At 38.8% G+C, this 22,918-nt stretch overlaps 1 protein-coding gene across 2 annotated transcripts; it reads left to right on the plus strand.

Annotated features, from left to right (window-relative positions):
• Window positions 1-357: 357 nt before the first annotated feature.
• On the plus strand, window positions 358-21,982 carry acp2 (acid phosphatase 2, lysosomal). 2 transcript variants are annotated; one of them, XR_008384871.1, is made up of 12 exons: window positions 358-756; window positions 3,918-4,013; window positions 7,852-7,938; window positions 9,082-9,234; window positions 9,460-9,558; window positions 12,976-13,065; window positions 16,130-16,262; window positions 18,520-18,608; window positions 19,028-19,134; window positions 19,778-19,956; window positions 20,096-20,312; window positions 20,430-21,982. XR_008384871.1 is itself a non-coding variant. In XM_053616605.1 (11 exons), exons 1-11 carry the CDS (start codon window positions 676-678, stop codon window positions 20,230-20,232), a joined length of 1,251 nt encoding a protein of 416 aa, XP_053472580.1. In that variant the 5' UTR covers window positions 358-675; the 3' UTR covers window positions 20,233-21,982. The 2 variants fall into 2 exon arrangements, 1 of the variants encoding a protein (XP_053472580.1); XM_053616605.1 differs by having other exon boundaries at window positions 20,096-21,982.
• Window positions 21,983-22,918: the final 936 nt, after the last annotated feature.

Genomic DNA, 22,918 nt, shown 5'->3' on the forward strand with positions numbered 1-22,918 from the left:
TCAGATTGAACCCCCTAGCGGGTAACGATTTCACAGACACAAGATCTCACAGAAACTCCCGTTTTATCAAACGTGACTTCAGAAGACAATATCACTCACACTTCATTTTGTTTATTAGCCTTATATCCGCTGCCTCATTCACACAGCAGAAAGGTATTTAACTCTCTCTCGCTCTAATCAGAGAGCGCAGCGTCCTAAGCTCAACATACTATTAAAAAATTATTCGGTTTTCTCTGCTGCGGAATCATGCTCCAGTTCCGTAACATATTTGTGGCTGACATGTTTCCGCTATAAGAGCACGCAACATCCGGTTGTTGACGTTTGCTCGCTCTCATTGGCTATTGCGGGTATCCCACCTCCTGCAGTCAGATCAAGAGTCAAATGTGTTTGATATTTAGGATTTGGGCTCGGGGAGGCTCCGACTCGATCCAACGCAGTGAAATAATCGAAATGACACCACACAATTGAGGATTTTTTGGACAAAAATCGGTAGTGATAAGCCTCGAATCAGGACACGCCCCCCGATCGTCGGGGAGGGTGCAAATCGGGATTAAAATCTTCAAGTGTCTAAACAACATCATTTATCACTGGTCGTATATCTTTTTTTGTCACGTCTTCTGTAAGCTTTCAGGAAGCCGCTTATATCGCATGTAAACTGCGCCAGGGATTACAAACATGGAATCGTGTGTTTTCATCATCTTGTCGTTGTTTGTCTTTTATTCGGCTGGTGAATGGAAGCTTCGATTTGTCACAGTGGTGAGTATAATACTGCTTAATCTGTGTTACATAGCTATCTAGCTGCTTTATAATCACCCAGTGTTGTTCTATAACGCTTGACGAAATAATGCTTAACATAGTTTAACGTAGTTTAATGTAGATTAATGTAGTTTAATGTAGATTAATGTAGTTTAACATAGCTTAATGTAGATTAATGTAGTTTAACATAGTTTAATGTAGATTAATGTAGTTTAATGTAGATTAATGTAGTTTAATGTAGTTCCCAAACCAGCGATAATACAGCACCAAATCTCTCACTGTTTCATTTCTGGAAATACGAAATTTATCAAAGAACACAAAATCATACTCAAACAGATATGGTGGGTTATTTTTCGGGGTTTTTTTATTTTTATTTTTTTGGTGCGTTTTCTTAACGCAACATTTTTTGCCCTGGTTTAGTCAAAGTAAATATATTTCTATGGATAGGAAAATACAACATGTAAAACCTAGCTTTCAGTTACGTTTCCTGTCCCATGGTAAAACACAGTGTTTATGACAAAGTGAGAACACTAAAAACACTAAGGCACCACTAACTAAAAATTACGTATTTAACTGGCTAGTTTATTTACTACTTGCCATTTAATTACAATAAAAACCTACCAGTTCGTTTACTTATCTGTGGGGTGAAAAGTGCTGATTAGATTGTTTTGTGTGATCACGTGCTCAAGCTACAATATCGACCTCGAGATCGCACAAGGAGAATCTGTCAATTCCTGAAATGTACGCGAGGCAGAGCAGCGCATGTGGAAAGCTAAAAAGTTCATATCATAGATTAAAAATGCGTTTTTTTAATTAAATGAAGACACGTACTGTCTGATTAGTTTAGCATTTTAACTCTTGCATTACGTAAGGAATAATAGACGATGGACCGTTGAATTATTAGAAAATAATGCACACCCCGAGGTGGGATAATGCGTCCTGGACGCAAAGCAGAGCTATCAGTGTGGATTGTTGTAGATAACGATAGTTCCAGCAGTCGGTTTTCGGTGCTGATTAATCGGCAAAACCAATCAGTCGGACGACCTCTAGTTTAAACAATGAATAGTTCTGACTGTCTACTCTTGGTTTGAGCCCTGGGATTCACATGTGAAGGCTGTGTTTATTGTTAAAAAAGGTAAACTGTCATGAAGACCAGCAAGCTGTCTATGAGAGAAAAGCAAGCCATTTTGAAGCTGAGAAAAGAGGAAAAATATATCAGAGCCATTGCACAAGCATTGGGCATAGCCAGTATAACCATTTGGAATGTCTGGATATAGATATATTATAATGAAACCACTGGTGTAGTAACAACCAGACAACCGAAAAACAAGTCAGTGACATAACCAACAACCTCCACAGGTCAGGGGTGAAGGTTTCACAATAAGTGGAAATTTGATGTCACAACAGCCACCACAGCCCAAGAGGAACAGGAAGGACTAAGACTTAACAATTCACAAGAATTAAAAAATACACGATAAACTCACAATATACCACAAATAAGAGGCAATAAAAATATACATATAATGAATCCTTCAAATTTGTTAGACTATGATTCATGTACAGATTAACTGTATGTACAGTTTGGCAGGCTTAAAGCTGTACATTAGACATGTTAAATGAGCAGTCGTGGTAGTGTGTGTAAAACAATGTACAGTAGTCATAAGTGAAGTGGTAGTGCGTGTGTAATGTGCAGTGACCCTATGTAAAATTTGTTGTGAAATATGCAGTGTAGTAACTGGGAATGCAAAATCAGTACACATGTCCATCATTTCCATAGTCCACATAGCTCCCCAACCTCATTGGTACCTCATTGTATAGTCGGATAGCAGTGTGCAAGAATGACTTCATGTACTACTTGACTTTTCTTGATAAAGTGAAGCTGCTATAGTATACTGGAGAAGAAGCTCCGCTGTTTGGCCAGTGTGGCATGAAAGTGGTATTTGCTATTGTCCATGATCATGATCCTCTGAATTTTGTCCACCATCTGCCTTTCCACCATCACCTCCAAGGTGTCCAGTTTGCAGCTTAGGACAGAGCCAATTTTCCTGATTAGCTTATTCAGCTTCTTTGCATTACCAGCTCTGATGCTTCTCCCCTACTTGCAACTACAGACTGTTAGAAAGTCTCCAGCAATTTGGTATATACTTTGAAGGATTACAGTTTTCCACTGGAAATAGTCTGCTTATACCATTCTTGTAAACCGCCTCCGTGTTGGTCATCCAGTCCAGTCTGTTGTTGTGGTTGACACGAAGGTATTTATAATCACTGACCATCATGACTTCCTCTCCCTTGATGAAGATGGGCTGGATTACCAGGTTCTTCCTGTTTAAATTCGGTGCAATTTAAACAGTGACTCCAATAACCATGATCCAAAACATACGAGAGTGTCATGCCTAGGGTTTGCATGGCTGCTTCTGGAATGAGCTCACTAATCTTTATTGATGATGAAAGTCATGATGGTTGCAGGAGAATGAATTCAGAAACATTCTGTCTGCCAATTTACAGATAAATGTATCCAGTTTAATTGTGAAGAACTTCATGCAGTAAGACAATGACAACACACTCCGAAAACAACAAAGGACTTTTCAATTCAATTCAGTTTTATTTGTATAGCGCTTTTTACAATGGTCATTGTCTCAAAGCAGCTTTACAGAAATATATAAACACCGGATACCGACTTTATCCTTTGGGTAGTGGAAGGTTTTAGACTGGCCAAGTAAATTACCAGACCCTAACCCAATTGAACATGCATTTCACCCCCTGAAGAGGAGACTGAAAAGCTGCAGTACAAGCCTGGACAAGCATCACAAAAGAAGAATGCCACAAAGTTATTTGCTCTAAGATTATCTGTTCCAATACTTTTGCCAGAAATTGTGTGGTCTGCCACCAAAGGTGCCATGTTCTAAGTTGTTGAACACATTTAGATGTAAATATCAGGAAATGAACGCTGAAATTCTGATCTGTCATTTCATATTCAGCTTTTTTATCTCAAGCCCAAATGTCTTCACTGTATAGCAAAAATAAAAGAATAGCCTGTGCCATTCCAATTCTTTTGGAGGGCACTGTAGTAATAGATGATCATGAATCATGAAATTGTTTTCGGTGTAAATCCTATTAGGTGTTTTATCATAAATGGAAACCTTTTGTCTTTGTTCCTTTAGTTATATCGCCATGGAGACCGTTCTCCAGTCAAAGCCTATCCAACAGACCCGTACCAAGAGAGTGCATGGCCACAAGGTTTTGGACAGCTTTCTCAGGTACCTTTTACACACACACACACACACACACACACACACACACAGTACAACTCTGCATAAATACACACATACAGTGCTGTGAAAAAGCAACTGATTTATTCTGTTTTTGTGTACATCTCATACTAAATTGTTTCAGAAATGAAAACAAAATCTAAGATAAAACAAAGGCAACCTGATATTTTTTTTTGTAATGATAATGTTATTTACTTAAGCAGAAAAGTTTTCCAAATCCAGCTGCGCCTGTGTGAAAATGTATTGCCCCGTTATTGTCGCGCCGATTGACGATGATATCGGGGACCAGCGATAGTCTCCGATAGCTCATGCCTTTGATGATATTTGGCTCATTTTCCCACTGTTAATAATCCAAAGGCCTACTCGTGGACCGTCGCACTGTTAAGTACAAAGCCATTCTATGTACATGGTCTGTACTTACATTGTGCCTTTTAACCGTATTTATTCAAATTGCAGACAGATGTGCCAAATCTTTAACATATTCTCCATTCTAACTTTACTTCACATGTAAACATTACTGATTTTTCGATTGACACCTTATTTGAAGCAATAGGAGCTTCCATGTCCTGTCCATATCCTTCAATATCCAATGAGAATCTGTGTTGAAATGTAGTGCCTTCCTCTTTTCCTTCGTGAAAAGCTTGAGCCTATTGCAACCAATTGTGTGGATTACTGGCACATCGTATAGCCAATGAAATTCTGAAAAAAGATATGCTGCTTTAGTGGGAGGTTTCAACATTTGCGTAAAGCTGGCTAACCCATGCCAAGTGTTTTGTGCGTCCAACATAAAAGGTGAAGTGTACTTAAGTGTGACTAACTTTTTGAAGGTGAATTATGACAAAACGGCTGAGGAATACAAAAATACTTGCTCCAGTATGTGCTGGATGAATGTACTCTGCATGAACGCGACGAGTCAGGGGATTACGTTTCAGAAGTAAATAGTGATGAAAAATATATATCGATTCCGAGGCAGAGGTAATGTTTCTGGAGGGAGGAGACATTACTCTTTGACAACTTAGTATTTTATTATAGTAATGTAATAAAATATATTATAAAAACTGTGTGTGTGTGTGTGTGTGTGTGTGTGTGTATGTGTGTGTGTATATATATATATATATATATATATATATATATATATATATATATATATATATATATATATATATATATATATATGAATGGCGAGATGAAAACCACTGCTAACTAAGAACAACATTAAAGCTCATCTGAATTTTGCCAAAACACACCCTGATATCCACAAACCTTTTGGGTGTATATCGGCTAAGTGATATCGGCCGATACTGATTACCGATAGTTCTGCCTTTTATACCTTCTTATAAATTAATAATAAGTAATTCCACAATTCTGAAAGAAATGTAAATAAAAAGTTTATTCTCTCCATTTCAACATGTCACAGTAACTGGTCTCATAAACAGAAAACACACTGCTCTAACATTTGAATAACCCTAACCTTAAATTCTGAAGATTAAAGTAAGATTATTAACTTATTGAAGGTTCTTAATTCGTATTAACATTGACTGAATTCTAAATATAAATCCTCCTGTTAGTCTCACATTCACTCTTCACAAACACAAGCATTTCTACTTCATCACTGACATCAAACTGGTCATATATAATATCAACTTTTTATATAGTAACATTAACTGGATATGAAATATACTACTCTACAAATATATTTTTCTGTGCAATATATATACTTTTTTGTTACTCATTTTCATTTAAATCTTTCAACGGTGTACTGGCGCTTTAATTTAGCGTGAGCAGCTCGAGTAGTGTGGCAAAAAAAATAAAAATTGACTCGACACAGAAACTCCCATTTCACTGCTGCTAACTTCCGGTATAAAATTTTAGCAGTACAGAGATTACAGACTGCAGTTTTGTTGTCATTCCACACATGACACATGTTTATACACAGCATGAATTCAATGTGTTTTCCCACCCTCTTTTGATTGACAGGATATAATCACCCCTGAACATCGGATGTTTTTAAACTATAGGCCAGTGGCAGTTAGCGTAAAAAATTGCCTTTAACGGCCGATACATTGGTGCATCTCTAATTTTAACAGTCAAAAACAAAACTTAATTTAAACAAATATCTTCTTTCAGCTTATATGAAGATTAAATAAACAAGTGTTAAAGAAACTTGAGCTCTTAAACTTAATAAATAAAATGTTACAAAATGTGTGCAATGTAAAAGTATAAACGTAGAACAATCAAGGCAAACTTTAAGGGAGATCAACATCGCATTGTAGCGCAGAATGTGACTCCTGGTGCTCTGGTTTGTGCTCAGCCTGTTAGCAAAGTTAGCCTAGCCTCATATAAAACTTCCATTTTAACACTTACTTCTGGAGAACACTGTGCCGAGGTCCACGTCTGACGAGTCCAGCTCTTGCTCTGATGACACTCACTGTCCTCCCCAGGGCCGATATTTTAACAGAAAGCACAAAAAGCGGAAAAATATCACCTTTCTTCCTCGCTCACTGTTCAGAGAGACGCACACTGTACATGTGCGGAGCACTGCACATGTGTACTACAAGTCTCTCGCAGCTTGTTTCTCTGTACTTGGCCAGGTACAGGTTTTTTTTTTTTTTTGCAAAGCTTACACACAATGGTGTTCTGATGTTGGTTAGATGAAAAGAAACCAAAAAAACTGCCACACTGGTGAACTGACCTCCTTTTTTTTATTCACAATCTCCTCAGCATTTTCGCATGTGCTTGTGTGTTCTGATGTCACATGGCAATGGTGCAACCGAACCCCACAGATGCACAACTTGTTATCGGCTGTTTGCTTGTCACTCATAGCACGCTCCTTTATTAAGGCATATGATAGGCTGTTTATGATCCAGGATTGGCACACGCTTGAAAGGAGACTGTCTGGTCTTCAGTCTGTAAGTTGAAACTCAAGTGGAGCTGGATTGTGCAGCAAGACAATGATCCATAGCATAGGAGTAAAGTCTGGTTCACACAAACTCCATTTGCAGTGCATATGCGGTGCTTATTGCAATACGTATACGGTACAGAAGCAGCACGCACCATTGTGCTCTCACATAAGACACATTTGCAGTGCACAGCTGATCCGCGGCGGAAGACATTCAGAACAGGACATGAAGGTGGTGGGTGAGGACTTTGAATGAAGTTCAGAGCAACACAGTACAGCCTAATATAATCTTTCACAGACGTATTCATGTTTATACACGATAAATATAAACAACGTAATAGTCCATTCATTACTTCCATATAGATTACATTGCTCAAGCAAGTGGCACAACATTTAACCATGGTACTTCTCTTACGTGAAAAAGTAGCATCACAAACATTTTAAATGAAAACTTACCATCCACACAAACAGCCGAGAAAACTGCCTCCCATGTCTTTTTTGCATTTAAATCTTTATACATGACATCCTGTGGGTCATACGCATCTTTCTCCGACAACCAGCATGTCACCTGATTGCCGCTTTCTGCTAACCCCCTCACCCTCACACAATATAACAAGCTGTGTAGTGTATTTTCCATTAAAAAATATACTTTAGATATAATTTTGACCACATTAGTTATTTTTGCAACTCCTGTTAAGTGTTTTGGTTTCCTTTGCTTTACCCTGGGCTTAAAGTAATAAAAAAAATGAAGAAATTAGGGTGGGGCAAATACTTTTTCACAGCACTGTACCCAATCTTTTGAGAGCAGAGACCATTGAACAGACCCCAGTATTCTGCATATTGTTTAGAATTACTGCAAAACCGTTACTAATAAAGTAATGATACTGCATGTGCTTGGAAACCTGTTTGTCTTGTGTGAATGTACAGGAAGGTATGCGGCAGCACTTGGAGCTGGGCCAGTTTCTGAGAAAACGCTATACTGGTTTCCTGGGTGAAGACTATAATCGCTTTGAGGTCTGTGGTAATTAATATAATGAACTCAAAGTGGGCTTTTTTTTTTCAAAAACTGTTTGCCTTTAAGGTTCAAGACGATCAAGACTTGTAAATCAATGCAGTTTTAGCTGTCAAGACTGTTTTGATTGATTTTCAGATTTTCTATAATTTTTTGAGTAGTTTTTTCTTTTCACAACTAATAAGTACGCATGCAGTCTCTTTTCCTTTCAAGTGATTGGCTTGTTTCACCAGGCAGACTTTATTCATGAAATCGACCCCCAATATAATTTGCTGTCATACAGCACCCTCCACTAATATTGGCACCCTTGTTAAATATGAGCAAAGAAGGCTGTGAAAATGGTCTTTATTGATTAACCTTTTGATCCTTTGTTAAAAAATTCACAAAAATATTCTGCTCTCATGGATATCACAGATTTTTTTTCCCCTTTAGTGTCCATTTAATAAAAAGCAATAAGTGGTCACTAGGTCTAGATTAGTTTTATTAACTGTGTGCTTTTGCCGCTGCAGGCACATAGAAAGCCTTAGCAACCACACAGCAATTGTTTGAGAGACCTAAAACCTTCAAAGTTTGAGCTTTTAAAACTATTTCAAACTTAAAACTGCTTCTCTATCTATCTATCCATCTATCCATCCATCCCTCCCTAAAACTATTGGAACGATATCTGTCACAGAGTCAAAGTGAACCCTGAACAATATCAGCACAGACATTTTATACTGTGTTTCAAACCAGGTTTTCTGTATGTAATATAAATGAATTTTCATTCTAAATGTAAATTAAGGATCGCATTTGATGTGATCCCTTTCCTTTTTCACACTACAGGTGTGACCCCAAATGGTGAGGTGATGGGATTATTGAAACAGATGTCTTTCTGAATGCTAATTACGTAGCCCTTTGTTCAGGGATGGTTCTTGATGTCGCACTGCTGCTCCCATATTATAACTGTGTGAATGTCACTTTAGGTGGTATTATAAGACTGGGATAAATTGTCCATTTGATAATTCTGCCAATTTAAGGAACACAGTTTGGGGTGGAATCTGCTGAGAGGCACTATTCCTTGACACTGTTCTGTACCTGTGTGACCTTCATTTAAATTCGGTATTTAAGTGCTGATTGCCATTCTCAATCTGTTTCCTGTGGCACAGATTGCTGTACGAAGCACAGATTATGATCGCACTCTGATGAGTGCTGCCTCAAATCTTGCTGGTCTTTACCCACCCAAAGGCTCACAGGTTTTTCATCCTGGTTTGGACTGGCAGCCTATACCAATACACACAGTCTCCCAGGACGAGGAGAAGGTAGGAATATGCACCTCACCCAATGTATCTACACTGCATATAGTTCACCAGTCCCTAAATATTGAGATTTAAAAAATGTAAGAAGTTAGATCAAGTACCCATTTGAAATTTTTACAAAGTTTCCCTAACTTATTAATGCAATAATGCAATTAATAATGCTCAGGTTATTTGGAATGGAAACTAATAATTAAAACTAATGACTGTGTGACATGTTTTTCCCCACAGCTGCTGTCATTTCCTATAGAAAACTGCCCACGCTACCAATTGCTCATGAAGGAGACAGAAAGAACAGAGATCGTCCTCAATATCACCAAGACTTACAAAGTGAGTCTGACTCTCTCCACTTTACCTACTCAAAACAATATTCCCTTTAACACCTGCATTCTGTCAAAATGAGCTATTTTACATTTACAAAATGGAACAATTCTGAAACTGAACTCTCTAATTTTGTGCCTGCAAATTTAATTTACAGAGATTAGATCATTAGTACGGAAGCCATGCATTATTATTTTTCTTTCTTGTTTTCTCATGATCACAACTTAATTTTCTTGTGATCTCGACATAATAATCGGTTTGAACTTTGGCTTCAACTCTGGGATGTTGGTGGGTTTCCTCACATGAACTGCTTGCTTCAGATTCTTACACAACATTGGATTAAGGTCAGGACTTTGACTTGGCCATTCCAAAACATTAACTTTACTCTTTTTTAACCGTTCTTTGGTAGAACGACTTGTGTGCTCAGGCCCATTGTTTTGCTGCATGACCCACTTTCTCTTTAGATTCAGTTCACAGATAGATGTCCTGACATTTTCCTTTAGAAAACAAATTTCTTTAAAAGTGCTCTTGAATTTCCTCAATTTGTACACAAACTGTCTGACTGTGGATTGGTGGAGTCTCTTCCAACTCTTTTTCTGTTGTCCTCAGAAATCTCCTTTGTTTGTGCCATGATACACTTCCACAAACATATGTTGTGAAGATTTGACTTTAATAGATCCCTGTTCTTTAAATAAAGCAAGGTGTTCACCCACACCTGTTTGCATTCCCATTGATTGTAAACACCTGACTCTAATTTCACCTTCAATTTAACTGCTGATCCTAGCAGTTAATTGTTTAATTGGGATCTCTGTCTACTTTTAGGACTTAGACTTAGGACTTAGGACATCAGAAAATCTGATGATGTTTTAGGACATTTATGCATATATAGAAAATTCTAGAGGGTCCCCAAACTTTCAAGCACCACAGTATATAAAAGAAAATATTTATTTTATTCTTCCACACTGACCTTATTTATACACATGTGAATAGGGGTTTTATTTGTCTACTTCTGTTAATATTGCTTGACAGTCCTTTCTCACTGATCACGATAAAGCAATGCAAATGTTTGAGGTGATGACGCTCTTGAATTGAAACCATAGATCAATAGATATGGAGCTATTCACACCGGGAGCAATTGTTTGCGGCGCAGCAAAGTGACACTTCTTTTTCGACGAGTGTGTCGATTTATTTATCCCCCCCCCCCCGGCGCTCCGCAAAGAAACAGGCCGTCCAGTTAGCCTTGAGCTTTAGGTTATGTGCCCAGGGATGCTGCTGTTGCACAAAAGGGTGAGTTTGGTGGCGCTATAGCACAGAAAGCTGTTTTGAAAACCAGTGTAAACATTGAAGAGTATTCCAGAAGAGAGAAGAGAACGGATGTTGAGATCTTGTTATTATTTGCCAAGTTTCCATCCACTTTTTGCACATTTCTGTTATCGACAAAGTGAAAGTATGTAAAAAAATTGCGATATTTGCTGTCTCCCGCCTGTTTCCACCCAATTGGCCTTTTTTTTTTTTTCCAATTTTACCAATTTCACTTGGCTCAGTCTGCATGCTGTCTCTCTCACTCCCTCTCTCTCACTCACACACACAAATGCGTGTACCATGGAGATGTAAACAAACCGTCGCCACATGCCGTGGCATGAGGTAGCTGCCAAAAGAGTATATTTCTTACTGAAATACTTCATATTTGTTTGAATGCAAACATTTTTTTCCATGATGTTCCAATTGGACTTTTTGTAGCATACAACAATACGCAGTGTGTCGTTTATTTATCTTTATATTCTTGTTGAAACATGTCAGTAATAAATATAACGGGATAGGAAGACTGAACTGTCATTTCATTTATCAAAAGTTCTTCCACCACGAAAAAAAGTGGGCTGGCTATGGGCATTAAACTCGGGTTTTGTCCCATTACTGTGTTATTGCATTATATTTCACGTTATTTCATTCATACTAAAACAGCTTGATGGCGCTGTTCAAAAAACACAAAAACTTTCTGCCTCCCTTTCTGGGTAGAATACACATAAAATAAGAAAAGTTAGTTTCTGTGCTTCTTAACAGTTTGTGTTGTGGTGCTATGCGCCAACATTTGTGATTCTTCTTCTCAGTGGTCATAGATGATAGGCAGATCAGCTGAATAGTGGGTTGCGCCACCTAGTGTGCAGGCGTAAAATGCATTCTCAGTCAGTGCCATCTATCGTGCAGGTGTGAATTAGCTGAAGGTGATCAATCGTTTCACGTTCGGTGTGAAAGCACAGCTCTGCTACGTTCACACATACAGCGATTTTTATCGCTGCAAGTCGCCAGTCGCTGTACTATAAAGTTGCCAATAGGTGTTCCTACTACTGGTTGCCATAGTAACATAGGTGGCGCAACTAACTTTCCACTTTTGACAACAAACCAATTTTCTTGCTGCTAAACTTAAATATTCTGGATGGAGAGGACATTATAACTTCACCAGTGTATATATACACATCATATCCTACGAGAGGAAGGAGAAGCAGTGTGTGCTCGGCCATCCACAAAATCACAAGCGCCAATTAGCTTAGCTTAGCTTATGGCCTTGGTGCTTTTAAAGCAAAATAATAATAATGAAACACACTCATTGTTTGTTACAATTGAGCAAAATCCCAGTGTAGCTCCTATCTCCGTGAGTGTCACCATCATGATGTCATTTAATGTCTGTTTGATGGTGACTGGGAGCCAGACCTATTCGGCCTTGGCCTCTGTGTTTCCTGGGTGAAGTGCTCGGCTTTGTGCTGCTCATTCCCAGGCCCTGAAGCAACGACAAGCCGGACACTTTACCCAAGATCAGAGCTACACTGGTATTTTGCTCGATTGCAACAAAAAGTGAGTGTTTCATTATCATTTATTTATTTGCTTTAAACCTGCTAAAATCTTAAGGTAAGCTATGCTAAGATAAGCCAATTGGCCACTGCCACATTGGTGCTGCTTCTGCTTGTGAGCAGGGGTGGCCAGGGATGAAGTGCGCTCTACTGTCTTCACTCCCATTGGTAGTCGCTGCACCAAGTCGCTCCAGATTTGCATGAAGTTTAACTTTTCACAACTTTCTAAGTCGCTGGACCCGCCCACATCCAGTCGCCAACGGTTGCTGTCGCTCATGTCGCCAGAAGTCGCCAGCCATCATTGAAAATTAATGGTCTCCGGTTGCATTGTCGCTGTGAGTTGCTCTGTGTGAACATACCTTTTTAGTCTGCAATTTCATTTGCTTTATCGTTTCGTGCTCAATGTGAAAGCACCTTAAGTCCTGCTGAAAAATATGCCCCTGTGACATGGTGAACTGAATATGTCAATTAAGCAGCTTTCTTTCTTAAATATATGTTGAGAGTGTGGAAGAGATGGTGGTATTGAATTGGAGTATTGTAGTTTGGCAATATAGTGAATGTTGTGCTTTTTAATGAGCAGGATTTCCTGGAGATGGTGCGGAATAAAGCTGGGCTGAAGTCAACTTCCATTGAGACGATTTGGAGTGTCTACGACACACTTTTCTGTGAGGTGAGGTTCTGTGAGAGCATTAGGCATCATCACTAAAGATAATTCTACAAAAGCTGCTAAATTTGTAAAAATTCCGCCAATAACTGTGTCAGTAATGTGAGTAAATGTAGTTAGCCTAGAGTTGATGCCAAATCCCATGCTAGTTTGGTTTTGTTTTGTTCTGCATGTTGTCATACCTTTTGGTTTTTTGGTTCATTGTTTAATGTTAGCATGTAATGTTTGTAAAAAATTACAAAGGCTCTCTCTTTAAACTGTTCCACAAGCTTAAATAGCTGAAAACATTGTACCAACTGAACAGAGTATGCATTATTTTAAATTTACATGTAACAGTGTCACACTTCTAAAAACGAGTAGTTAATTTGTCCTTACAGTCCTCTGATTTCTTCTGTGTTTGTGTATATCTCATACTAAAATGTTTCAGAAATTAAAACAAAATCTAAGATAAAACAAAGGCAACCTGAGTAAACACAAAATAGAGTTTTTAAATGATCAGGTTATTTATTGAAGCAAAAAATTATCTAATACCAACGGGGCCTGTGTGAAAATGTATTTGCCCCCGTAGTTACTAATTCCCCAAATCTATGAAAGTGCATTGTTAATGGGGTTCAGCTGGACTAGACACAACCAGACCTGATTACTGCAAACCCTGTACAATCACTTAAATAGAACTTTTTCAACAGCATGTAGTTGGTTAAAAGGTCTTACCCCAGTAACAGACTACGCCAAAGAAATGATGAGGAAGAAGGTGATTGAAATACATCAGTCTGGGAAGGTTACAAAGCTATTTCAAAGGCTCTGGGACTCCAAAGAACCACAGTGAGAGCCGTTATCTCCAAATGGAAAAACTCGGCACAGTAGTGAACCTTCTGAGTAGTGCCGTGTCCGACCTTCCAAAATTCCTCCAAGAGCACAGCATCTACTCATCCAGGAAGTCACAAAAGAGCCAAGGACAACACCACAGGAACTACATACCTCTCTAGCATCAATTTACGTCACTGTTTATGACTCCACTATCAGAGAGACACTGGGCAAAAACGGCTGAGTTCAGTCGTTTCTGGCTTATGAGAGTATTGGTGTCGTCCACTGCCATGTCATAATCTGCCTGATAGTATGGATCAGTGAAGGTTGAAAGCCACATCGTTTATTGAGTTTTGTCACTCCTGTACATAAGATCCAATTTTGCCACCATCTTCTCTTTCATGGATGGTGTTAGATTGGTGTCATTTTCTGATGCAGCCAATTGTCTCTCTTTAGCATCTGTAGCAGTGGAAGAAGTGACAAGACCTTGACATATTCCTCTATTGACATAATGTCAGTGAATTCACTGACCGGCTTTAATGCTGCGCTAATTGACTGGAGTACATCTGTGACCTGCAAGTTAGAGCAACATTCGCTTTTCGGTCATCAGCAAGGACACTGCTTATTGCTCTTCTCTGCTCCCGAATCCTCTCCTCCATCATTTACTTCGAACCCCAGTGAATTGCATAGTCTTGTTAATATTAATAAATTAAATTAGGCTACTAAATATTTTTCCAAGCAAATCTGTTCTTGCTATAACTGCATATTGTCTAGCTGTTGTGTGCCTTGCATTGCTTTAGACTATCCCCTATGAAACTGACAAGCCTTGTAGCCCACTGTTATGTTAATACAAACATTTTATGCATATTTATTTTATATTTATATATTATTTATTATGTATATATTTATTTATTCATTTCTAAATACAACGTAAGCATTCTATAATGTATAGAATGGCCTTATGACCGCATAAACACACAATAAAATTTTACTACACAAGTCTGTATAAATACCCCAAATAATAGCCTAAATATTTTGCCATCATACCGTTATTAGGGTCTGTTCAGGTAGACCTAGCTCCCTCTGAGATTTGGTAAGCTCCCATTTTCTGTGCCAGCTGTGTGAGAAAAGGCTTACAATGGAGCAGAAAATGTTTAGTGCCTGTTCTGTTCTCTCATCACTGAGTGCGTTGTGACCAAAGCATTTCAGCCATGTCCAGTCCAGTTTCTGTATGGTAGCTTGGAAGTGCTGGGGTTTGAACTCATGACCTTCTGAGCAGTAGACCAACACCTTAACCACTGAGCTACCACTGCCCTCCCTCAAATCCAGTATAACTATCACACTGCTTCTGCCCGCTTGCCTTCTTCCCATCTTGATCTCTTCCCCAGGTAAGCGACAGACACTCACCCTGTCATTCAATAAAACGTGATTCATCAGCCCAGACCACCTTCCTCAATTGGTCCAGTTCTGATGCTCACATGCCTATTTTAGGCACTTTTGGTGGCGGACAGGGCTCAGCATGTGCACTCTGATCAGTCTGCGGCTAAGTAGCCCTATATGTAGCAAGCTGCGATGCACTGTGCGCTCTCACACCTTTCTGTCATTGTCCGGATTAATTATTTCTGCAATTTGTGCTATAGTAGTGCTTCTGTGTGATCGAACCAGATTGGCTAGCCTTTGCTTCCCATGTGCATCAGTGAGCCTTGGGCGCTCATGACCCTGTGGCCAGTTCACCAGTTGTCCTTCCGTGGAACACTTTTGGTAAGTACTAACCACTGCATACCGGGAACACCCCAGAAGACCTGCAGTTTTGGAGATGCTCGTCACGGTCATCTAGCCACCACAGTTTGGCCCTTGTCAAAGTCGCTCAGATCCTTATGCTTGCTCATTTGTCCTGATTCCAACACGTCGACTTTGAGAATTGACTGTTCAATTTCTGCCTAATATATCCCACCTCTTGACAGGTGCCATTGTAACAAGATAATCAATGTTATTCACGTCACTGGTCAATGGTTTTAATGTTATGGCTGATTGTGTAGAAATTTGGCCATATAGTTATAAAGAGAACTTACACCAGAGTGCTGTAATTCCTTCACTATTTATCCATATTCATTATTTAATTTAATTTCTGATATACTGCAGTAAACAGCCAAAATAACAATACTTCTGTCAGTGTCCAAATATTTATGGACCTGATTGTAAATGAGGTGGCTGTTAGGGTTAGCTTTCTCTCTCTTCTCACACTCTCTCACTTTTCCACACGCAGCAGAAGCATGGCCTGCCCCCTCCAGCCTGGGTGACTCCAGATGTGATGGATACACTGAAGCTGCTGAAGAACTTTGGCTTCCAGCTCTTGTTTGGCATCTATAAAAGAGAGGAGAAGTGTCGGCTACAGGGAGGTCAGACGTTGACATTTTCATTATTCAAAAAATATTAGAGCTTCATATAAATATTTACTAATGAGACTATTCCATAAGTTCTGTTCATAAACAGAAAGGCAAATACACATGCATTGGAGGAAATTAAAGTTGAGATACCAGTGTTTGGTATGTATGGCATAGATCACGGGTGTCCAATTTTATCCGGTGTGAGTGCAGGTTTTCATTCCAACCAATCAGGATCCACACCTGATTCCACCTGTTTAATCAGTTGATCTTGGCTTTAAGTAGACTCGTGTGTGGCTTCTGCTTGGTCGGAATGAAAACCTGCACCGCACCGGCCCTTTCCAGATAAGATTGGACACCCCTGGCATAGATGTAATTTAATCTTGGCCGCCCCACTTTTTAATATGCGCAGTTTTGTCTCCACCACATTTGAAATTGTAATGTTTGAATTACATTGAATTTTTTAATTTAATATTATTATGTAATTTACTTTATTTTATCCTATTTTACTTGTTTTTATTATGTGAGTATGTGAACTTCGGCCCAGAAATCTAAAGTAGTGTGGACATTGTGGTGACATGGATTTCCAAAGATGTGTGAGATGATTGATCTCTGAGGAAGCCTACATACAGGCCCTTCCAAAAGTATTGGAACAGCAAGCCAGTTTTATTGTTTTCATATACATTGAAGTCATTTGGGTTTGAGATCAAAAGATGAATATGAGACGACAGATCAGAATTTCAGCTTTCATCTCCTCATATTTACATCTAGATGTGTTAAACAACTAACATCTTTTGTTTGAACCGACCCATTTTTTTTTCTTCAAGTGCTCAAAAATATTGGCACATGTGACTGATTGGTGTTTCTTGCTGTCCAGGTGTGCCCTGTTAAATCTGTTGTTCAAAGAATTAATGGCTCTGAATGTCTACTCTTGGTTTGAGCCCTGGGTTTTGCCTGTGGAGACTTCATTTGTTAAAAAGGATAAACCAACATGAAGACCCTCTGGTCATATTTATGCACAAACTTTCAAGCACCACTGTATTCACAAATTATAGTACAACTTATTTTACAAAAATTATTTTATATATATATATATATATATATGTATGTATGTAAAATGGTTGGTGATTCATGTTAAATCTCAAACATACTTGAAATAAATAGACTTTTGGCATGTTGCCAGCTTTCCTTCACAAATATGGTAAGGATAATGGTCAAAAACAACATGCAAAAAATCTTAAAATTACTTAACATATCCTTTGAATCGTTTCAAACCCCCCAACCACCATGCCCCTGGAACCCAGGCAGCACCTAAGCCCTCTGAAAAGCTTGGGAAAACCTTAAATCTCTTCAATGTATAGAGGGTATGCACGTGATGTCACAGTAGGCAGAAGTCACTGCGGTTACACCCACTGAGTGGCAGAAAGACTGAGTGGCAGCATTAGTGTTCAGCTTGAATGCCACAAAAAACACATCTAAAATGGGAAAGAGCTGTTGTACATATTCATTCAACAAGAAATCAGATATCTTTTTACAGACTGCTGAAAGCAACAGAAAAGAGAAGCAAATGGATCGCTGCAATTCGCAGAAACAACTGGCATCCAGGCAGTGAAATGTTTTCCTTACAAGTGGGTACTCCACAAAGCAAGTTTAGATAGATAGGCTACTGTTTAAAATTCTGACTGATACAGACACAAAAGAGTTCTTAAACATATTCAGTTTACACCGCTGTACTCTGTATAATCTTCTTGTCTGTAACAGCTAACAGTTATCCAGATAACTTTAAAGGTTTCTACAAAAAATATGTCGAATATTGTCGGTGTCCATGGACCACCGGTTCTTTGTTGTTCTTAAGTTGTAAGGATCACTGTCAAGTCCAATTAACTTTCATTAAGCAGATAATCAAAGGATTATCAAAGGCAGAGGATGTTTTGCCACTCAGTCCAAATGAGGAGGCATGTTGCAGTGAGTTAGTGACGTCAGTGCATTCCCTCTAAAGCAAAAACAGTAGAATTGGCCTTGCTGTTTCAATACTTTTGGAGGGGATTGTGCAGCAAAGTTGTGAAGATGAAGATGAGCAATGAATCAAGCATGCTATGTAAGAATGGTACTTTGCATCAGTGACACTGTGGTTCCTAGTTTGTAGGAACTGTACATCTGTACAATATAATGTAAAATTAAATATTAAAATAAATTTTTCTAGTCCTTTTACAAGTTACATCTCAGTCAAGATTTTGGACAGTTGCTGTTCATCTAGTACTCTTTCTCTTAGGTCTCTTGCTGGATCAGATTATTAAGAACCTGTCGGATGCTGCCACTTTAAACTCAAATCAGCAGCTGAAGATGATCATGTATTCTGCAGTGAGTCTGTGACTTTTTTTCTGTTTCCCTTTATTTCCATTTATTCACACAGTTTGTAATACAAGACTTGTCAATTCAGTCGTCAGTGTCAAGCCAAGAAAGCAACTTGTCAGTACCAACACTGTACATAGCTAAATTATTCAATGGGGTTCTGATCAGTATGAATCATACTGCTCAATAACCAAATTGCATTTGGTTATTGGGCATGTAATAAAATTATGTAGAACATTTTACCTACCTGGTGAAAAGATTAAATATAGTACAGTTTGTAACCATTGCAAACAATTTGCAAAACAACCACATGCTTGCTGAGAACATTTTAAAATTGCTAACAAGTTCACAATCCTGCATCATTTATGATTAACATGTGACATACACTATGACAGTATTTATTGTTGTGTGTTTATTTCTTTCTTCAGCATGACACGACCATTGTAGCTCTTCAGGAGGCGCTTAATGTGTATAATGGATTACAGCCACCATATGCTTCCTGCCAAATATTTGAACTGCATCAGAATCAAAATGGGTGATGCAAACTTTCACCAAACACACACACTTACACTCATTAAACACATTAATGGAAACATCTGTACCCCTTGTCATTCATGCAGTTATCCAGTCAGCCATCATGTGGCAGCAGTGCAATGCATAAAATCATGAATATACAGGTTAAGATCTTCAAGACTTTGACCATGGCTTTGGGTGTTTCCGCCCACAGAACTGCTTATCACTGGATCCATCCATACATCTTCTATAGTGCTTATTCTTTAGGTTTGCGGGGAACCTGGAGCGTATCCCAGGGTGCATCGGGCACAAGGTGAAAATCCCAACAACGATGTCACAGTCAAAGTCCCTGAGATCACATTTTTCTGCATTCTGAAGTTTGATGTGAACATTAGCTCAATCTTTTGGCCTGTAAATGCAAGGTTGTATGCATTGCACTGATGCCATATAATTAACCGATATGATGATTGCATGAATGCGTAGGTGTACAGGTGTACTATTAAAGTAGCCAGTGAGTGTTTCAGCTACAAATGCACATTTTCTGTATACAAGTGCACACATTTTTATTTGTTTTCTACACTTGCTAAACTCACTGAAACTGAAGCACTACTTATTAACCTAGTAAGGGTTACTATACATTTATACTCTCTGGCTTTCTCCCTCAGATCATTCTCTGTGGCAATGTTTTACCGCAATGACAGCTCTGTGGCTGAGCCGTACTCTTTAACTTTACCTGGCTGTGCCCAGCCCTGCCCCCTGCAGGACTTCATTGGACTCACACAGTCAGTCATTCCGACAGATTGGCAAAAGGATTGCCAGATCAGCTCATCTGCAAATGACAAAGGTATAAACAAAGACAAATTTCTCACACACACACGCACACTCTTTAGTATTCAGCTGGTCACTACCATACTATGACTAGCATTCACTGTCATATGAGATCAGTAATTGTTCTTGATTTTCTCTTCTGTATGTTGATGTAGATGTGATTGTTGGGCTGGTTGTCTGTGGCTTCGTTCTTCTGGTCCTCGTTGTAGTGTTGTTTGTTGTGTTGTGCCGTCAAAGCGAGCCGGTCTTTGGTTACAGCCACATTATCAATCAGAGGGATGATCACTCCTGACATTCATACCAGCTCCTCTGCAATGCAGAGTCATCGGATAATGAGAGCCTATAAAAGACCAGTCACACACACAACAGCAGGTACTATCAACTATACACCCAACTGGGCTGTTAGGGATCCTGTTTAGTCCTGACATTTTATTTTGATATGAAAAGTGTGATCTTTCTTTTATATTGCTTTTTTTTTTTTTTTTGAAGAAAGGACACTCTTCCACCCCAATTTTCTCCCTAATTTAATCTTGGCCAGTTCCCACCCTCTAGCCAGCTCTCCCCTATCACACAACAGCTACCAACCAGGGAGGGTGAAGGCTATCACATGCTTCCTCCAAGGCTTGTGAAGCCAACTGACTATGTATTTTCAAACTGATGCTCCTGCAATGTCAGAGGTGGCGTGACACACTCGGAGGAAAATGCGGTCCTCCCACTTCTGCACACATGAGCTCATAGATGCCCACGATTGGGTAGTGTCACTGTGATTCATGTCAGAGAGAGATTATGCCACCCCTCCCTTCCTGAGAGCACAGCCAATTCCCAGCTCCCGGGCAATAGAGAGCATTACTTGAGTCTATCGTTTGTTTCCATGTCTCAAAAGAAGAACTGAAATGTGTGACTTTATTTTTCTCAATTGTTTAATTTTTATATTGGAATGATTGTGTGATCTAAAATAATTACCAAATGTATGCCATTTTGTGTCTGTTGTATAGATTTTCTATTCCTGCCTCAGCATATGCTTATGTTGGGTGAAAACACTTTTATGGTTTATATACCATAAAGTGGCTGGACACTTTATTAGGAACACCTGTACACCAGCCTTTCATGCAATTATCCAATCAGACAATCATGTGGTAACAGCACAATGTATAAAATCATGCAGATATGACAAGAGTTTGGGTTAATGATCATTAGAATGTGGAAAAATATGATGTCTGTGAGTGTGGCATGGTTGTTGGTGCTAGTTTTGTTTGAGTATTTTAGAAACTGTTGATTTCTTGGGATTTTCACACACAGCAGTCTCTCTAGCGTACACAGAATGGTGCAGAAAACAAAAAACGTCCAGTAAGCAGCAGTTCTGCTGGTGGAAACACCTTGTTGAGGAGAGAGGTTAGAGGAGAATGACCAGACTGGTTTGAGCTGACCCAATGGTACCCACTCTTTACAAGTGTGGTGAGCAGAAAGCCACAATGGGTTGTACCCCTATCGGCCATGAACATGAGTCCGAGACTACAATGGGCACAAAAGCACCAGAGCAGGATCATCGTTGCTTGAATGTCCAATGAAACATTTTGCTCTTGGGTTTAAACCCTCAACTTTTCTTGCTGTATTGCAGTAAAGTGGCTGCAAGAAAACTTTTTATGTTTTTAAAGAGTACTTCAAGACTGGCCAGATTAAACTACTATATGACTGTTATCCATCCTCTCTAGTCATAAATGTTGTATAGTGATGGCAGCTATGCAAGTCAGATGTTCTACTCTTTAACCAAATTTAATCAGGAAAAGCCAAAAAGTCTGACAGTGTACCAGCATGTGAGTTTACTAACAGAAGGTTGTTAGAGGTAAATTTGTTTCTAGATTAATTAACATACTTGTTCAGAACTTGAACCCCTTTGATTTTCATGGCCTTGTTTTAAATGTTTTAAATGCCACTTTGTCATTGCAAATTAATCCAGGTATATAAAAAGTTGAAATCAAAGACTTGAGCCTTTAATTAATTCCTACTGCTTTTTATGGTCAAATTTAATCTGGTACGAACATCTGGTTTTGTTAAGGTACACCAATCATACACCACCAATCCTTCTTAAACACTGAGCTACCACTGCCCATTTATTCAAACATACATACATGCATACACACATAAAACATGTTTATATAATTTGTATATGTATATGGTCTCGTGATGGTATCATGATACTGCATCAGCTATTACATTTTGGGCACCCTTATGGGCAATCAATAAATTAAACCCCTGCACAATAAGATTCTGTCACGTCGCGAGACGTAAGGGAGTAGAGTACGGAAGCAGGTAAAGACATATTTATTTAAGGGCAGGCAGACAAATCCAAATCGTAATCCAAAAAACTTAGTCAAGACAGGCAAAGGTTTATTGGGCGATCGGCAAACAGGCATAAACGGGGCAAAGCAGAAATGAAAGTCACGGTCACAGAAAACAGGGTCACAACACAAAACAAGAAACATGAACTAGTACTATGGACTGGGAGCGGAAAAACAGCGGGGACTAAATGAACTAATCTATAGTTTAAACTAACTAAATCTATGAAAGAACATAACATTAACAACGTATCTAACTATACTATATCTACTATAACACTCCGCGAGGTGTACAGGGACGCGAGCGGTATATATCCCCAATATAATCAGCCATATAGAACCGAATAGAACCATTTTTTGCACTCTTGTCAATGCACTTTTTAATGCACTTTTTTGTTGTAGGCTACAGAGTGTTACATTCTTTCAGCAGTCAGTTATAGGCCCAACATAGGCTATTCAAGGGGGGCTCAAAGATGACCACATAAAAATATTTTTATTTTACTCATTTATTTAAAGTTATATTGCGCCTTGTTGGTAGCCTATGCCTGCTGGAATGAAAAAAAAATGTTCAGTGTTAAATAAATATTTTGAAATTGTAGTTTTTGCAATTGATTTTTTTCTTTGAAAAGCAAGACAAAATAG

Source organism: Ictalurus furcatus, chromosome 27 (assembly GCF_023375685.1).
Source record: "Ictalurus furcatus strain D&B chromosome 27, Billie_1.0, whole genome shotgun sequence".
Taxonomy (NCBI): Eukaryota; Metazoa; Chordata; class Actinopteri; order Siluriformes; family Ictaluridae; genus Ictalurus; species Ictalurus furcatus.